Raw genomic sequence first — 19,215 nt, 5'->3', positions numbered from 1 at the left:
GGGGCGGTGGCGGCCCGCGGCACGGCCGGGGCCCGCCGGGCTGCTCCCGGGGCCCGGAGGCGGCAGCGACGAAGCCGCGGCGAGGGCGAGGAACCCGTTGGGAACCCGTTGGCACCCTGCGTAGGGTTGCGGTCGGCCCTGTTGTGCCCACACGACGGGCGGAGCGCCGCTAGGCCGCCCCGCGGTTGCCATGGTGACCGCGCACCCGGAAGTGCCGTGAGGGGGAGGCCGCGGCCGCCCCGGCCCCTCTGAGGCCGCCCCCGGTCATGGCCCGGGGGGCAGGAGAGGCGGCCGCGGAGGGGCAGCTGGTAAGGAACGGCGGGGGCAGGGGGATGAGGAGGAGGAAGAGGAAGAGGGCTGCCGGGGCCCACGGCTCGGCCTGGGGTCGTGGCAAGGCCCGGAGTCTCTTCAGGAGAAGGGCTTCGGCCCCTAGCGTGAGGGGTTTTGTGGCCCTCTTCCTCTCCTTCCCCAGCCAGGAGGAAGCTTTGGGTTTTGCGCAGAGCCCCCGTGTTCCCTGTCCGGGATGAGCCTGCTCTGCAGGGGAAGAGGGGCTGTGAAGGCTTCCAAGGGTGTTCTTGTCAGGGCACCTTTATATCCTGCTGAACTGGAGTGTTTTTGTCATGGCATGTCTATATCCCGCTGAATGTTCTCTAGGGGCCGAGTGCCTTCTCGTTCTTTATCTGATTCCTCCTGCAATAGGTGCAGTTATGTGGAGAGATCATGCAGAGCGATTAAAAGGCCTTAAAAATAAAAAGAACCTCTCAGTGTGCTGCGGGGAACATTGCCTCAGGAAATTAAAAACTAGACGGCATGGCGCGTGAGACGCGTGCGTGCTTGCTCGCAGCCAGCACCAAATGCCGTTGTATCTGCTCTGGTGTTGTCAATCCCATCTCCTTTTCTGTTAACTGGGGTTCTAAAAAAAATACTTCACCCCCTCCCTGCCCCTCAGTGAGATAGATCAGCATCTTTCCAAAGAATGGTGCTGCAGCTGTAAGTGCCGTGGAGTTGGCAGCTAGTGAAAACGTTCTTTCTGCGAGGGCAGCCCACTTCCATATAATTTGAAAGAGAAGTGGAAATTTTCTTTCTGCTATGGATACGCTCACGTTTGAGAAGCAGAGAAATTTGTCAGCTTAATACGAGGGGAAATTAAACGTTTCTTTTTCATTCGTTAGCTGTGTCTTTTTCTCAGTCAAGTTATTTCTCCAGTCTAGTTTATTAAATGTTCCTTCCCATAGCTTAGCAAGGGAGGAATCACAGTGAATGTTTGTGTTAGAGCAAATGATACTGTGTTTTGTAAAAGTAGCAACTCATTTCCCATTTGAATTTGTTGTACTCAAATTCTGTCGTGACAGTAACAGAAAATAAAGTTTTCTGGACATGCATTATAACCACTTATTTGGAGAGTAGCAAACATTGCCGTTTGTGTTTATTTCCCAGGGAGATGACAGCCTGTCCGTGATAACCTGTGAATCAGATGCAGAAATGGTGAGTTTTATTAATGGCATTCTGCAGATAAATGCCTTAAAAAGGCCTCTCAGAGTGTTCTTTCACACGCTACACCCACGTGATGTCTCCTGATCAATAAGACATCCGTCAGAGAGAAGTAACAATGTTATTGCAATGCAGTTGGATATGAAAACCTCTTCTAATTCCAGCTGTAATTTTGGCTTCTAAATTCTCCTTCTCTAAATTCTTCTGGGGGCTGCAAATGATGTTTGGCTAACTAATCATTTTACAGTGTTTGCAAGGAATTTAGCAAGCCTTTCCTTTAGCTAAATGGTCCTATGGTTCGGCCTCTGTTTTGTGATCATCTTGGACTCTTGTTGTCACTTGTACTTAGTACTGATGGGGAAGGTCTTAATGTTATGAGCATGAATATGCTTTTTTGTAGCCTAAAACTACAGTAGTTACCACCTTAATTTTGGTGACTGTTGCTGTGGCCAATCCTACATGTACTTAATGCTACAGGTTTTGTTTTCTACACAGGTTTTGTGTTATTAGAGTAAGTGCTCTTAATATAAAATCAGAGTTGATTTTACAGTTATATGCTCAAGTGTTTGAAGGGTGGAATATTTTAAATATACATAATATATATTTTTTCCTTCCAGAAGTTAAAGAAGAGAATTCTTCACAAGCCTCCAAAGTCACCAAGTAAGAGTTGCAAAATCATTTCTTCTGCTTCCATTACACTCAACAAGATAGGTTTCTACAGGACACAGGAACTGCAAGATTTATTTGAAACAACACCTTATGATTCTCCCTAGAATTACTCATTGGCGTGTGCAGAGCACATCTATCTGAGATTTATGTTCTATAACTTGTGAAGTTAGATTTTTATAGGCTAAATATTGAAGTGTATAGCTTACTTGGAGTTCTTGATTATTTTCATATTATTATTTTTTATGTTATTTTTATATATTTTTCTAAGTGATAGGGCTATGTCTGGGAACCTTGAAACACATGGCAGAATTTTTGTGATCTTGAACTTCTTAATGCAAGAGATATTTTCTTTTGTTTAGAGTCTCCGTACAGCTCTAGCACACAACTGTATCCTAAAAAAACTGCCGTTTGGAGATCTCTGCAGGGAACAGGCAGTGCACGTTTTGAGAACGCAGCTGTAAAAAACCCAAGGCAGATGTGGCTGGGATCACTGAAACAAGGTATTAGTATAGAAATTTAATCTGCATACGTGTATAAAATTTACTGTTGGGGACAGCTTAACATATGATTCTTAAACAATAAATATGTATTTGTTTAGAGTACGTAGGAAGTCATTTCAGTATTACTTGGGTGGTTGGAACTGTGAGTTATCTGATCTTGAGCATTGGAATTTGTAGTAGGAATGATTAACAACATCTGGAGTTTTCTGTGTCATATTTGCTCAGAATAAATCCACAAACGTAACTCACAATTATCCCTGACTTTTGCATTTTGTTCCATTTTTGTTGGCAGGAGTGAGCCACCCCCTGAAATCAGATGTTGACGTGGGGCATGCGCGATCTAGTGTTTCTAGTAGCACTCCAGAGTATTTGAAGGAAGCTCTAGGAATGAAGAAGCCAAAACATTCCCGTTCTTCTAGTAATGGTAAACCCTGTGATCATGTGGTAGATAAAAGTTAGTGATGTCATTTCTTTTTCCATGTAAAACCACACATTATTTGTTTAAGATCTTAGCTTTAGTAAAGCAAGACCCGTTCAGTTTAACCTGTATTAAAGTACATGTGTCAAAATGTGATCATTGGAATACTTTGGAGATTTGTAAATTGGTTAAGGCGGCTTCCCAGATTTTTGTGAGCAATGAATCACTATTAGCTTTCAGAACTTCTTGCAAATTGCTATGCATTTTCAGCTGAAAAAGCTGCAAATATAATATGGTTCAATGGGCCAGCTGTAGACAATTTATTGTGACTTTGCAAAGCATAGTTTAGGAACCATTGATAGAAACCATCTGCTTGCCTGAAATTCTATGTAATTGACTCCTTTTACTTCTTTTCTAGAAAGTGTTTTATCATGTGGTTGTGATATTAAAATCAACTGGTTTTTATGAGAAAAGCAAAATATAAAACTTCTATCCTGTTCTTCTTCAATGAGAACTGTAAAGTTAAAATTCCTAGTCTTAAATTCCATTTCAAATGATACCTATGCTGGTATTATACCTATACTCTTATGCATGGGTTCCAGCAACTCTGAAAGGTAATACACTTTCACACATTAGGCATCAATAGAAAAATGTCTTTTGGACATCTTTTAGAAATCTTTTGTAAGTAATTGACTTCTTGGGATGGAAAGACTTCAGTCTTCTGTGAAGTGTTTGTTTTTCTTGAGATGCGTATTTTAATCTAGCATGAGAGAAAAGAGAGATACTTAAGAGAAATTTCACGTATAATCTGGCAGAAGGTTCATAAGGTAACATCTCCATTTTAATTTATAAAATTAATTCCTTTGATCACGTTTCTTTTTAAAATGGTCTAGTTTTCACTTTGGTGCTGTTCTAAATATTTTCTTTAAATTAGAAGATTTTTATTTAGGAGAAAGGTACTTTTTTTCAGATCTGCTTATTTTATGTACCTTTTGTGTAGGCTACATTCCTGGAACTCCTGACTACAAAGAAAAAGAAGATATGTATGATGAAATAATAGAACTTAAAAAGGTACTGTCCCTCTGATGCTTACATAATAAAAGTCATAGGGCTGCTCTGTCCATCTCTAGATGTCCAGACCTTGTTGGTTCGGAATACTTTGGTTTCTACAACTGAGACATCCACCAAATTTTATTTTTTTGTATTTATAATGCAAGGTCTAAACTAAACTTGCATCTGTTTAAGGCAATTTCATTGTTCTTATGGTGTGATAGATACTTCTGAGTTCTGGAGGTGGAAGCCCTGAAGTATACCCAGTCCTGAACCCCAGCCATGGCCCTAGCTGGACACTAAAAAGGTTCATTGCATTGGTTTCTTTGACTCTCCATGCACACCCCTCCTTCCCTTCCTTTGTTTTCCTCCCTTCTTGGCTGTTATTCATCACATTTTAACAATTTGTGAGTTGATCTTTGTGCAGTGTATGAAAGACAAGGACAAGTTGAACACTAGGCAAGTTGAACCCCAGGGATACCTATAAACAAATATCTTGGCTGTTGTAGATCATTTGTGGAAGGCTGCCTTTCTGTTAAAACTTTCTTTTTGTCTTTTCCCTGTCATCTCTGTTACATGTCAGCCCTGGCCATAGTGTAATGGTCTTTTTTCTTTTTTTTTTTTTTTTTTAATCTGCTTTGTCGTGGCCATCATAAGTGGATTGTTACCGGAATCAAAACATTTCCATGTCAAAATTCAGTGTCAAAATTTCCATGTCAAAATTCAGAGACAAATTTTGTCTCTGAAATGAGCTTAGGATTTTTCCCTCCTCTTTTAGACAATACAAGCTCAGAAAAATGAAGGAGATCGAATGAAAACTAAGCTTCGTCGACTGGAAGAAGAAAATAACAGAAAGGATAAACAGATTGAGCAACTGTTGGATCCTTCCAAGGTGACTATTTCTTGGAGATGGGGAGGTGGAGAAGTGTGGGGAGAGGGATAAAAATAGGCAGAAGAGTGCTGAGTGGTGTGATCCTCATCTCTTTGTCTCACTGAATTTCAGAAGTCTGTAGTGTGTTGACTCCTAGGAGTGATGAACTTGAGTATGAGAGGTGGTTGGTTGGTGCAAAGTGATTTCCGTTTTGTGTATCTCAGCTTACTGTTCCAGCTCACTTTAAGGGAAGATAACACCATGCTGTGCAGATAAGCTTATTTTGCAAAGATAATTTTCATTTCTTAAGGAAAAATTGAATTGTTGTCCCTTCAGATGTCTGCTTTTTGAATGTTTTGCCTGAGAGTAGAAGGGAGTTAACCTCTTGCATGGTGACTGTTGCATGCAGTCCCAAGACCTGAACCAGGAAACAAAAATGAGCTTTATTTTCAGACCCATGAAGCTGAGAAACAATTAGGATCATAGAAGACCTGAATTTCACTGAATTCTTGTAGTATTTTCACCCTGATGATCAGCTATACTCCACCACAGCTGTACTCTCATTCCCTTTCTCAAAGGAAGAGGGGCAGAGTATATGAAGAAAAAGGGCTCAAGGGTTGAGATAAAGACAGGGGGATAACTCACCAATTACCATCATAAGCAAAACAGACTCAATGTAGAGAGATGAATATAATTTATTCCCTATTACTAATAGACAGTGAGAAACTAAAAGCAAACTGAGCTTCCTTTTTCACCCCAGGTCCACCCACTTCTACCTCCTTTCCCCGAGCACTGCAGGGGAACAAGAACTAGGGAGCTGGGGTCAGTCCATAGCACTTCATAGGACTTCGTCAGCTGCTGCTCCTTTGTGGTCATTTTCTTCCCCTGCTCCAGTGTGGAGTCCCTCCCATGGGATGCTGTCCTCCCCAAACTGATGCTGTGTGGGCTTTCCACAGTTGAGGAACTGCTCCAGTGTGGGTCATACAATCACAGGACAGCTTGGGTTGGAAGGGACATTAAAGACTAACTTGTTACAACCTCCCTGCCACAGGCAGGGATGCTGCCCACTGGATCAGGTTGCTCACGGCCTCATCCAGCCTGGTTTTGAACATCTGCAGGGATGGGGCATCCACAGCCTCTCTGGGCAACCTGTTCAGTGGCCCTCTGAGTGAAGAACTTCCTCCTAACCTCTAATCTAAATCTCCTCTCTTGCAGTTAAAAATTGTTCCACATTCTCATGTCATTATCTGACTGAGCATAAAGTTGCTCTCTGTCTTTTTTATAAGCCCCCTTTAAGAATTGAAAAACTGCAACAAGGTCATCCCGGAGCCTTCTCTTCTTAGGCTGAACATCCCCAGCTCTCCCAGCCTTTTTTCCTAGGAGAATATGAAGGGTCCGTACCACAGAGTCCATCCTTTAGGAGCAAACTGCTCCAGCATGGGTCCCCCATGGGCAGCAGCTCCCACCAGATCACCTGCTCATTTGTGGGCTCCTCTCCACAGGCTGTAACTTCTTTCTCTCAGCTGCTGTTGTTGGTTTTTTCTTTTTTTTTTTTATTATTATTATTTTCTTAAATATGCTCTCATAGAGGTGCAAACAGCATCACTCACTGGCTCAGCAGTGTAGCAGGTCCCTTTTGGAGCCAGCTGGAGCTGGCTCTTATCTAATGTGTGGCATCTTCTGGACTCTACTCACAGAGGCCACCCCTGCAGCCCCCCGCTACCAAAATCTGTCCACATAAACCCAATACAATTCCTTGTGCCTGTTGTTTTCTATGTACTCTTCTGTATCTCCAGAGAAGCATCCTAATAGAAACTGGTGAGCGTAGGGACTTCTAAATTTAAGCTGTTGGACTGTGAAATGACTGTGGAGACAAAGTAGATTAGAAAATTCCATGGAAAGAGCTGACAGTAGAATAAAGTAGCAAAGTTGGTCATTTGCATTATTTGTCTTCTCTTGCAGTGCTCTGAGCTGGCACGAGCTTTGTCAGAAAAGAAGTCTGACAATGGATGGGTAATAGTTTGCTATCTTTTGCTTTCATTTATCTTTTTTTGCTCTTGCCAAGTTGAATCACTACTGAATAAAAAAATAGAATGAAGTAGGAAAGAATAAACAGTTAGTGTAACAATAATTTTTATAGTCAGGTAACAAGGATCTGGAATTAACTGATTTGTAGAGAGCTCTCTTTGTCACTTCTTTGAGTCTGTTTGCATCTGTGTTCTCCCTGTTATCCTGCTACACTCAAAGCAGCAAATAACGGGCAGAATTGTTTTTATTTAGTGATTATGTGTAAATATTATAAAACTGGTTATATTACCATAGATAAAAGTTAGGGATCTAATTTCTTTAGTGTCCTGTTTGAAACAAAATAACAGACGTGCATGTGATTTAATAAGTGCTAAAGTAAGTTAGAATAAGTATATCTGATAGGTACAATTTATAAAGAGAGGGTGAGATTATGGAGAAATGCAACTTCTGTGAAGAGATGGATTACTGTAGGACTGATGAGCTCTTTGTTCTTTCTGTAGGTGGTTAGTGGATTAAAGCAGAAGGTTCTCAAGCTAGAACAACAGTGCAAGGAGAAAGACAACGCTATCAAGTATGACTTTGGAGGGGTAGGGGCTTGTATTGGATAAGACAATCAAGGGAATCTGAAACCCAATATTTTTTACCCATATTCTGCTGTTTCGTAACATGAACTAGCAAACTCAGAGAACATCTTAGAAAATGATAAACCACCCACCCAGAAACTGTAAACCAACAGGTATTACTGTAGCTTTACCAGTGATTATTTTTTTTCTTCTATTTTTAGCAAATTCCAGTCAGACCTGAAGACCAATAATTTGGAAGAAATGAGGATAGCAATGGAAACCTACTATGAAGAGGTACATCTGACAAGGCTTTCATCATGTGTACTAGAAAGGAAGTTTTTCAGTTGTTGAATTGAAGTATAAATAGAAAGTTTTAGATAGGTGCAGCTAAGCTGTAAGAAACCTGTCTTAGAATCAGATTTTCACTGGCATTCTTACAGCTCCTTCTACATGTATATGCACTGAAAAACCTATTTTCCTCAATAAGTTGTGTATTAATCAAGAAGGGGAAATAATGAAACTAATGTACATTTATGTGTAGTGCATAGGTGAAAGGCAACATAACAATAGCCTGATTTTCAGTGATGGCATTGTTGCCTCTGCTACTACCCAAAAGATCTTGCTCTGATTTTCACCTAATGACCAAATGTATTTCATTAATGATGTGAGTTTCCCACAGCTAGCACATTAATAGAATCTGTATTTCATACTTCACAGGTTCATCGTCTCCAAGTCCTCCTGGCAAAATCTGAAACTATGAGGAAAAAGTATGTTTCATTCTTTTGAAGCAAATATTAGTGTACATGTATATATGTTTCACATGTCACTCATATACTACTTTGGAAAACACTTACATGGAAACTGTTTATTTTGTCATTTAGATTGTTGGATTTGCTTTTTCATACTGCTTTGGTTAGCTTCACAGCCTTAGCATGTGTCTTAGTCACATTTTTTTCTGGAGATAGATCATATTGTGGATGTGGGAAAAATGCTAGAGCTATTTAAAAAGTCCACAGAAGCTCAGAAAGTTTATTTGTTAAATAAAATCCATCTTCCCCCATAATTATGCTTATTCTGATATCACTGCTGATTAAAACAAACTCAACAGAATTTTGACATTTTACTGTTGAGTCAGTTCTGGGCCCTGCTCTATGGTGCGTGCTGCACTGAAGTTATTTTGGAGTAAACTTGATTTTCTTGCGGTACAGAGATACAGATCCAAATCTCAGAGTATCTTTTGTGAGATATCCATGAGTGGCGCTAGTAAGACACTGTCAGGGAAGCTTCTGCTGGTGCCTGTCACCAGTGCGCAGGTGTACAGATGGTGATGAGGGTAAACATGCTGTGAGAAGTGATATACAGAGGAAATAAAAATCAAAGCACAAAAGGCAAAAAAAATGAGCTACAATAAAAAAGGAAAGTAAGAGCAAGTGAGTGTTAGTTGAGCTGAGTAGAGGGTAACAGTCTTGTGGGGCAGGAAAATGTACTGCACTAGTGACGCACACCACTTGATTGTCCTCTGTGCTTTGTTTTAAGCACAGGCAGCTATCTTAATTTTGGTTGTCATTATATGGATTGATAGAAACATGAGAGCTCTTTGTGGGTCGTTATGTGCACTGGTTGTGTTTTGTTGATTTCTGTTGACTTGTGTGGATTAAAAACAGGAATTTGGTTTGCCACTTTTTAAAAAACTAAAAAAATCTTCTCTTGGCTCAGGCATGTGGTGACTAGCTCTCGAGGCTGTAAGCCATCACACTTAATTTAGTCACAGGTGAAAATGAATCATTGGGTCTCTTCCTTGTCCTCATTTATTCATAGCTTCAAAAAGCAGTGGTCAGGGCAGTCTCTCTCAATTATATGAGCGTCAGTCTCTCCTTGAGAGGCCAAGCACTGAAATAATAGGTGCTGTTGAAGGTCAGGACTCTGGCACATAGAAGGAGTTGTAGGAGAGTGTTTCTTTCATGATGCTTGTCTACATTATTTCTGGCTGAAGTGAATGGCGTTTAGCTCCTCTTCAGTATTTACACTGAACTATGAGTGTTTGTATGTGAGGCTGTGGTTCCCAATTGTAGCTAAAGACTAGACAAATTTTCAAACCCCTAACATGGTCTGCAGTGGTTTCAGTTTGGTTTTGATGAGCCTAAAATAATGGCATGCAGTCATGCAATTACGATTTCGATCGTTTCTGTCGTTTCCCACTTTTGGTGACTTTTTTTTTTCCCCCTACTCCCTGCTTGGGACAGTTTTATGAATAGTCATCCATGATACCTGAACAGCTTTATTTATTTGTTTTCCTGCCTTCCTTTCCTTTGAATTTCCAAAGGTAAATTAGGTATCTTTTTGCTTAGCCTAATTGTAGACTGTCTTCCCCTTCATCTTATAATTATTTCAGCAAATAAGTGATTTAAGGTTCCTTCACAAACTGTTCCGTGATTGTCATTGGCATTTGTCCAAAAGTAAGTCCATTCTTTGTTTTCAGGATATTTCTCACAGTGGTAAGGAACAATTATTTCATCCCACTAGAAATCTGTTTTGTGATCAAACTTTGCAATTTTGAACATCTGGAAGCGGAGTTTCCTTTTATTAGAGAAAAAAAATAAGCAAAATCACTGACATTTAAAGCGTTCTTAACACAGGAAAGCAGACTTTCCCTTTTCTGGTGCCTCTCCCACCACATCAATGTAAGTTATATCCTCCAAATCCATTTCAAATTTCTCATTGATTGAAATGTACCTTAAAGAGATTTCTGAGGGGTTCACAGTCTCGGAACCAGTTTCCTTCATATTAAAGCGTTTATAGTTACATTTATGTGTAAAATACATTTATATGTTGGATTTGAGTTATTTTTCCTGTGTATAGCCTGCACTTCCAATCTCAATCTGCTTGTTGAGTGGGAAAAAAAAGGCAATTCAGTAAACACAGGTTAGCTTCCTGTGCTGAGCAGCTTTTTGTAGAAGTCTCTCCAAAAGCAGTAGATAAGTGTTTTTTAATCTGTGGTCCGTAGATCACTGGTAAAGCATTATATGATTGGTTAACAAAACAAGTAGAAGAATAAATAAATGCAACTCATACAACAATTGTGAAATTGAGCAAGACAATCTTTATTCTTTTAGGAAAAAGTGTTCAACTCCTCATATCAAGAAAGTTGTGCAATGCTATCAGGGAGGGAGCTGCAACAGTTAAACTAGCCAGCCGACTTGGACAGTGAGGCTGTTCCATTCCTTCTGATGCTGCTTTTTTGTTCTCTGCTTTTAAGTTAACTTTCTATTCTTGACTCTTTTCAAGTACAGAGGGCAGAGATACCCAAAAACGACTAAAGGCACTGAACGCTGCTGTTCTGAGATTATCCCGGAACATCAAGGAATTACAGGATGAGAATCGGAGTTTGAAAGAAGATCTAGATCATGTAGTGAGCACTTCTCTTGCATCCAATAAAACAAAAAGTAGGTGCTGAAAAGTTGGTGAATGAGGGACGATGGATTTAGGTACATTTGAAAAATGTGTTTGAGAGGGAGGGCAAGATGCAACAATGGTAGAAATAAGGGAGATAAGACAAAGGTGGAGATTTGTGACAGGCAGAAGTTGGAATGAGAAGTTTCTTACAATAGTCTCTCCCTTACTTGTGGGGATGCTGCTCCAGTAAGACATTCCTTTATTATTATTCCTGAGAATTCTGGACTGGAATCACTTAAGATTAAGCTTTTGCTGGAAAACTATTTTTATCTGTTGGAAATGGATAAATGTGAATGGTTTATATTGTTTTTTGAGCTAACTGGTATAGGAAGTCAGATATTTCAAGACTGCTTTCTTCTTTTCATTACTGCATCTTTAACGTTGAGTTTCAGTGATCTTTAGGTGGTCTTTTTGTATGGACAGAAGTTTAAATAAAAAAAAAGTTAATTCACTAATACGGTTTCCTGCTTAAAGCTTTGTTTTTGTGTTTAGATTACAGTGAATGGAGCAAGCAGAGGCTGGTGAGGCGGATTTTGGAACTAGAAAAGGTGAGTGATCGTAGTCACATGGCTGTCTTACTTATCTCCAAGCAGAAAATACAAAACCACTGGCTTGTGCTCATGGCATGTATCAGCATTGTGTATTGTAGCACACACATGTGAACTGATGTCTGCACCGTGTCCCCTTCCTCCCTTTTTTTCTTTTATCAGACTTGAAAGTAAATGCATGTTTTAGAATTAAGTTCTGTTTGATCTTTTCTCATGGCCTAAGTGAAATTGTTTTATGCTAGATTTAATTTTCCTCTTCTTTTTGCATTTGTGGTATTTTTCTTGTGTATATAAATTTATCCTTTTTAGAAACTAGGTGCCATGGAGAACACCAGGGTATCACCAGCAGATAGTGAGTCATCCCAGTTACTTGCTGTGTCATCTTCACCTTCTGCAGACCTGGATCATCCAGACTCTCAACAGGTAGACCACGTTAAAGAATGCCATCACCTCCGAGGGCTAGTGAAGAAACTGAAGAGTGACAGGAGAGCACTTCAAAATCTCCTACTTAGTAAAGAGTAAGTACAGCGCTTTTTGAAATGTTGTCGCTTTTTGTAGGTAAGAATTATTTGTATTACCTTACAGAACAATGCAATAAGTTCTTCACATTTTCAGAAAGAAGACAAATTTTTAAGGATCTCCTCCTTTTGTCAGAAGCTTTTTCTAGACCTGTTGGTGTTGCAAAATTAAGTTATAGAGGAGGAGGAAAAGTAAGCAAGATGATAGAAACATGCAGAATTTCTCATTTTCCAAAACATTTTTCACACCATGTCATTTTGCCAGACACAAGTTGAATGGTTATATGCTGCTTTATGCAGCACTTCTTGCATGTATTTTGCTGTAAAATTTTTCCTTTTTTTTTTTTTGACAAACTTTTTTTTCACTGATCTGCCGCTTTCTACATTTAAGCCTGCCTTCTGCCATGTGATGCCATGTGTCGTCTTTTCTCTCCAGTAAGCAACTGATCTGCAATTTAAAGTGTTTAGACTAGTTTGGTGTGTTAGTGCATGAGGGCAGGCAGGTTAATCTGATCATGAGCAGAGATGTGCACAGAGCTATGTATTCTAATAAGATGCTCTGCCCCCCATGGCAACTCATCTTTGAACAAAAATGTATAGTGAGAGCACACAAAGAGGCCTTCTGGTTCTGAAAAATGTGTTTGCATTTTGCTTTGTTTAAAAGGATAAATTAAATGTTTAGTTACTTTCCAATATTGTTTTATTTATAAGTTTAAACAAAAATACTTGCTTTGTTCATGTGAAATAAGATTTTTTAAAAAGAATTACTTAAATTTTTCTTACACCTGTATAGATTAGATATCAAGCAGTTGCTGCAGGCAAAGGCTGAAGTGGAGTTGGAGCTGCAGAAGTGGCAAAATAAGAAAGAAGAAAAAAGTATGGAAGAACAGACTTCAAGGTATTGTATTCTGTATTAGTAGTTCCTTTCAGAACCAAAAAAAAAAAAAAAGAATAATCTCTTTTGAAGTGTCTCAGAATTCATAGATCATATGAACTGCAGGAAGCTGGGAATTTATTTAATGAAAAATGTTTTGGAGGGATGGAGTATGTTACCAGGGGAGGAATTCTACAGAGTGATTTTAGAGGAAGTGGAAGGCTGAGATGTATAGTAGAAAGAAGAATTAGATTATAATAAAAATGAATGGGAAAAGAAGTGCTATGCTGTGCTTGACACATTTCTTTTTACAAGAAAAAACAACCCTCTTGTATCTTTACCTTACCTTAGCCTATGCTTCTGGACCACTGCCAATATGTCATTCTATGTAGTTCATTTATTTTGTATCACTGTTGGTAATAATCCTGCACAGAGCCGGGGACTGGAAAGTGATTGCATTATCGCTCTGTAAGACAGGACTTTGCTACAGTTTCATATTTATCAGTCATCATTTCAGATCTAGAGGCATTATTAATAGTATCAAGGGTACCATTGTAACCTTGGGCCGCTTTCTTTTTAATTTTAACTTAGGACTATGCTATCACAACTTGAGAATTGATGCTCAGTGTCTGTAACCGTGAGAATATGTATCATGTTATCCTGAGAACAGTTTCCAACTTTGGCCTTTAAAAAAAAAAAAAGTAACCCAATTTTATGAAAATAGGTTCAGCATGTTCAAAGCAGGAAAAACAGAAAATTTCTAGCTACAAACATCTTTGCTTTTCCAACCATAGTGAGGAAATCCAGATCCTTACACAGAAAGTTGGGAAATCAGAAGCAACATTGGAGGAAGAAAAGAGTGAAATGACAGAAGATACAATGGAAAAGCTTAATAAGGTACAGAAAAATGTTTTTTTTTGTTTTGTTTTGTTTTTTTCATTGCATCTTAGACCGTGCAAATGAAGCTTATAGTCAAAATAGCTGCTACATCTGTCTTTTCGGAGAAGCATCTTGTTATAGAGACTCTGAATGATGGTTAAGTTGTCTCAGTAACCGCCACTGCAACTTAGGGTTTGTTTTTTTGGAGCTACCTTAGTAACTGCCTACCTGTTCTGCCATCACTTTTTTTCTTCTTCAGTGGAATATTACAAAAAAGCTCATACTTAAGTATTTTTTGCCTTCCTTCCTTCCTAAGAAGAGAAAAAAATGATACTTGATATTAATTTATATCTTCTTATAACATCTAAGCCCATTAGCTAATTTCAGTCAGATACCGTAGAGGGAGGGAGGTCTTGTAAGTTTTGGAAGTTAAAGATGGACAGACAGGTAAGTGCCCTCTGTCAGACTGACAAAAGACAACAACAACAAAGACCCTTTGCAGTGCTTTTACTCTGACCAGATGATCAATTAGGGCACGTGTGCTGTCCAATCAGAAAATAATCTTTAGCCCTTCTGTTTGCATGGAAGTTGGGCGTTCTTTCATGGGAAGGCTTACCAAACAGAGTACTAATCATGATGAAAACAAAGTTGTTGGTTTTTAGTTTCCCTGCTGATGGGGCACCATACTTAAATAAAACAATTAAAGAAGATGCCAATACAATAAAATAAACTCTTGTCCCTTTTGAAGTTTTTCTAGAGTTGAGATATTCATAATTGGATTCATTTCTGGATTTACTGGTATCTAATATCTGTATTTGTGCAGCCCTTAATCCTTCTGGCCAGTCTTAAATAGGCCTGTGTACTCAATTGTGTGTTGTTTTTTTTTTTCCATGAAATATGCATGAACTTGATATCTTTGCAATCTTCTGTCCCTTTGCCAAATGTTGTTGTAGCTGGTCAATGGAGATGAGTGGGCTCTGACAGAAATGCTTTCAGGTGCAGGGTGGTCATGTTAATCTCATTTCACTAAAAACTAGCTGAGAAGTATTACTGGGGATTTTGGTTATTTGTACTTTAAAATTAATACACCCTGAAATTACAGGTAATATGAAAGTATAAATAAAAATGTCCGTAAGCTTACGAGGGTACTATTTTTGATATACCGTGCAATTCTGTAGGAATTTGGGTTAGATTTTTTTGTGTTGTAGGCTGATGGATGCTAGATGATGTTTTGAATACCAAGTAACATGTTTTTAAAAACAGCCAATGAACAGCCCCTTTTTTTTCTTCTGCAGGCTATGTATATTCTTGGCCAGTAACCATCTATTTATTGAAATGTTCCCATTATTTGTAATTATCACTAAGTTCCTACCAATTTTTCATTTTAATAGTAGGTTGTCATTTTTAATATAACATGATCCATTTGCTAAGCTTAAGCCTGTAACTCAGTATTTTAAAGGTTATAAATAAATCCCTCTTACAGAATCAAGAGGCTTTTTTCAGACTCTGTAAAATCTCTTGTTCTTCTACTTAGAATTTTACACCAACTGATTAGTCTTTTAAAATTGCAGTTATAACTTCTGCTTGGCAAGTGAAGTAGAATGATTAGTATGGGTATGATACTTAGGGATCAAAAAGATCAGATGGCCAGAGGTGGTACATGCAATCACACCTCTGGAGAAATAACTGGAACAAAATCTCGTTTTGTTCTTGGTTTCTCTTTTTTTTTTTTTTTTTTTTCCTAATTAACTAAGGTCTTCAAGACAGAAAAGTAGAGTTTTATCAATTTACACAAGCTTGCTTTCTTGTCAGTGTCACGTGATGGCCAACACAACACATCAGCAAACTTAAAAAGATGATTGTGGGGTCTCACCTATCAGGAAGAGACTTGAGAGAGCTCCTAGGTTAATTAATATTAGTGGAGAAAAATTGTAAAATTAGGTACTCTGCCATTTGTTCTCAGTCTGTCAATAACAGATGCACAAAAAAAAAATTCTTATCAACAAAGCATTGGTTTCCACTGTGGGAATTCTTACTGCTATAGTAATGCATAGAAAAGTAGAAGTGTGTGTAAATGAAAACCTTTTTGTTCCCATGCTCAGCTAACTGCAAAAATGGGGGCAGGAATGTGTTTTCCATTAAGTCATCTTGATGATGAACTTGAACATGAGCAGTATTCAGAGCTCAGATTTTCCCCTTTAACTTTCTTCTACCCAGTAGGCAGGTTGAATGTTTAAAAACTCAGGTTACAACTGACTGAGAAAATTCAACACTGATTTCCCCTTGCAGAATTCTAACTAATCTTTAGGGTACTAAGCCAAAGATTCTTCTTCTCAGTCCTCACCAGTCTGCACGGTTAAAGGCGAAGAAGATCATAGGAAGGAACAAGCAGCCAAATGCATTCAAAGGTGGTGGAAGTTGTACCAAAACAAGGTGAGAGTCCCCTTTCAGGAAGCAATGAGGACACCCACTTCTGCATTTTACTCTTGTTTCAGAATCTAGAGTAACCTGCTGCTGGGCTCCAGGAACTACAACAGTGCTTCCCAGTTCTTTACCACCATCTTCTCTTCCACCACTTTTTTTTTTCCAATTTCTCCCTGCTGCTGCTTTTGCCTTTTTCCTCTAGAACCCTGTTTCTGCTGTGAGAAGGACAGTTTCTAAATGGGGAAGTCTGGGTGAGAAACTAAAGGGAGCTGTAGCAGCTCTCCCTTGATAGTGTTGCCTCCTTGGATCATCTTCTCATGGAGTTCCTGCCTGCTGCATCTTGGCAACTGTGTTAGTACTGGAGCAGAGCCCAAGCTAATAAGCACAATGTATTGCTGATGTGTCCAGCATCACTAACATGCCTCATAGAAGATGAAAAGTTCCTTTCTGGGATCTAATGCCTGTAACACCAATGCAAGCTTTCATGATAACTGTTTGACCTTCTTCCTGAATGCTCTTTTGAAGGATAGATTTAGGGCTTTGGCTAACTTTCCAACTGAGGCTACAGGTAAACTACACGATAGCTAAAGCTAGAGTAAGGGGTAAGAGTCCTAAATGTATTGAATTATTTTTCTTATTATTTCAACTGTTCACTAAAGTATTATTGGAATATTTTTCAAGCTATTGAAACTACTTGTTAAATCAAATTTAAAAAAAAACAAAAACAAAACCAAACAAAAACACAAGCAAACATTCTTTGTAGTTAAAAATCATTCCCCCTTGTCATGTCATTATCTGACTAAGCAAAAAGTTGCTCTCCATCTTTTTTATAAGCTCCCTTTAATATTGAAAAACTGCAATGAGGTCACCCCACAGCCTTCTCTTCTTTTGGCTGAACATCCCCAGCTCTCCCAGCCTTTCTTCCTAGGAGAATATGAAGGGTCCATGTTATGGAGTCCATCCCTGAGGGGCAAACTACTCCAGCACAGGTTTCCTGTGGGCAGTACCCTTATAGTAAAGAATTTCTTCTGAATAGCTAAGTCTACCCTCTTTAAACCTATTACCCCTTGACCTATTACTACAGTCCCTGATAAAGAGCCCCTCTCCAACTTTCTTGTAGGCTTCCTCTAGGTACTGAAAGGCTGCTGTAAGGTCTCCCCAGAACCTTTTCTTTTCCAGGCTGAACAGCCCTCATACCTGATGCCAAAAAGCTATTTTCAAAGATAGAACTTCTTTTTCTCAAGCTTGCATTTTGGGTTTGGGTTTTCAGGGTGGGTGGTAGAACACATATTTTCTTTGTGTGTTTGTTGGGAAAAATTTGGAAAATACGTGTTAGATAAAATGTATATGTTTCTGGTGTTAACTTAGCCATTTTCCATTTCAGAAAGAAGAAATTGCACTGTATGAGGTGAGTATTTTTATGATACCAAACAAAGCAGTGAATCCCATTTAACTTGTATAAAAGCATAAGCAAATAACTTTTTTTTTTTATTATTATTTTTAAGGAGGTTTTATTGTGAGATGAGCTTTGGTACTGAGACTTTGTTTTTCGGCTGGTAGTGTTCACCTTTTGGTCTCAAGTTTTCTATATGTTTTTCATTTTCACTATTAAGAATCGTCAGAAAGATTTCAAGTAGGAATTTGAAGCCTTTCCTAAGGAGAAATACCGCAGAGTGTTCTGAAGAAATTGACTTTGTGACAATTTAGTCACTTTTCTATCAGTGTTTTGCATAAACATTGCACATTTTGGTTAAACTGTTTTTCAAATTGCACAACATAGCATCTTTAACTTGCTTTTTCCAGATAATTAGGAGGTCATATTTTCAGACATTAGAACAAATTTTATGTGATACAAATATGCTGTGTTACAACTAGATGCTTTTTGTTGATTAGAATCTAGTAAAACCCGAGTAAAAAATCTGTATCATAATCTGCAACTTGTACATTCAGCATAATCACTGCAGTGGTCTGCCAGGCTTGACTTGATTTCTGGTCAAACCAGAGCATCACAGAGCCTGCTGAGGAGACAGCATGTAACATGGGAATGGGATGTTTCTCTATTTGTGAAATATAGGCTAGTGCTGGTGGCCAGAAATTAATTGCTTTTAATAGGATCGATCATGAACACCTCTTAGACTGAATTTAAACCCTGAAGGTGCATGTCTATGGGTATTTTATCCCCCATGCTGCGGATTCTCTGGACTGTGGCACAGTGTCAGTGAAGTAGATGGGTGAGATCGCTTAAACCTAAAAAATGTCAAGACATCAGTATCCATTGCACAGGGAAAAGTTATTTTGCTCTTGTGCCTTTTCCCTCTGGACTTTTGTTTTATTTTCTAGGTGCCATCTTCCAAGGGAGCTAATGTTTCTTTCTTTCTTTCAATGCTAGGCAGTTGTTGTGCTTCAGGCAGCTTTCAGAGGACATTTAGCTCGACAGAAACTGTTACTGAATAGTGGGATGCATGATGCAAAACCTCACAACATGCATAGCCTTGGAAAAACGGTAATTGGTATCCAGTAATTCCATTCTTTTTAGTTTTCTATGTGAGGTACTATACTTCCACACTTAATTCTCCATGTCACACAGTAGAATTATTTTAATGCACTGGTTAGCAGCACCATTGTAATTCCAGAAGGATAACAAATGAATTCCCTAGCTTTACTTCCTGTCTTCTTTAGTTCACAGAAGCAGAGTTGTAATTTCACTGCGTTATGGACTGTACCTAAATGTCCTGTGTTTTTTGTTGTTTTGTTCGAGTTTTCTGGTTCTTCCATTAGCTAGTAGCATAAATTTTAACTCATTAATTTGGAATGTGATTGGAAACTGCACTTATACTCATGTTTGTTGAGTCATAGTAGTAATAGGCAAACCTTTGTCACTGAAATTCAGAAATAAGGATTTAGAGATCTTTGGCTTAAAAAGTAACCT

The 19,215-nt window shown here is 38.8% G+C and overlaps 1 protein-coding gene across 4 annotated transcripts in view; it reads left to right on the top strand.

Moving 5' to 3' along the window:
- Window positions 1-43: 43 nt before the first annotated feature.
- IQCE (IQ motif containing E) overlaps window positions 44-19,215 on the top strand; it is a 32,322-nt gene continuing 13,150 nt past the window's right edge. The window contains exons 1-19 of one of the 4 annotated variants that reach the window (XM_027468989.3): window positions 44-308; window positions 1,438-1,485; window positions 2,109-2,151; window positions 2,520-2,660; window positions 2,953-3,084; window positions 4,079-4,149; window positions 4,907-5,020; window positions 6,962-7,012; window positions 7,528-7,598; window positions 7,812-7,884; window positions 8,308-8,357; window positions 10,876-11,033; window positions 11,536-11,591; window positions 11,901-12,109; window positions 12,903-13,007; window positions 13,778-13,880; window positions 16,200-16,295; window positions 17,671-17,694; window positions 18,676-18,789. In XM_027468989.3, the coding sequence (XP_027324790.3) occupies window positions 267-308; window positions 1,438-1,485; window positions 2,109-2,151; window positions 2,520-2,660; window positions 2,953-3,084; window positions 4,079-4,149; window positions 4,907-5,020; window positions 6,962-7,012; window positions 7,528-7,598; window positions 7,812-7,884; window positions 8,308-8,357; window positions 10,876-11,033; window positions 11,536-11,591; window positions 11,901-12,109; window positions 12,903-13,007; window positions 13,778-13,880; window positions 16,200-16,295; window positions 17,671-17,694; window positions 18,676-18,789 (1,701 nt within the window). In that variant the 5' untranslated portion in view covers window positions 44-266. The remainder of the gene's footprint in view (window positions 309-1,437; window positions 1,486-2,108; window positions 2,152-2,519; window positions 2,661-2,952; window positions 3,085-4,078; window positions 4,150-4,906; window positions 5,021-6,961; window positions 7,013-7,527; window positions 7,599-7,811; window positions 7,885-8,307; window positions 8,358-10,875; window positions 11,034-11,535; window positions 11,592-11,900; window positions 12,110-12,902; window positions 13,008-13,777; window positions 13,881-16,199; window positions 16,296-17,670; window positions 17,695-18,675; window positions 18,790-19,215) is intronic. The other 3 variants (XM_038186858.2, XM_027468987.3, XM_027468988.3) reach the window with 3 other exon arrangements.

The sequence above is a fragment of the Anas platyrhynchos genome, chromosome 15 (genome assembly GCF_047663525.1).
Source record: "Anas platyrhynchos isolate ZD024472 breed Pekin duck chromosome 15, IASCAAS_PekinDuck_T2T, whole genome shotgun sequence".
In the NCBI taxonomy this organism is placed as follows: Eukaryota; Metazoa; Chordata; class Aves; order Anseriformes; family Anatidae; genus Anas; species Anas platyrhynchos.
Note: the sequence above shows the minus strand (reverse complement) of the source record. Positions and strands in the feature narration are given on the sequence as shown.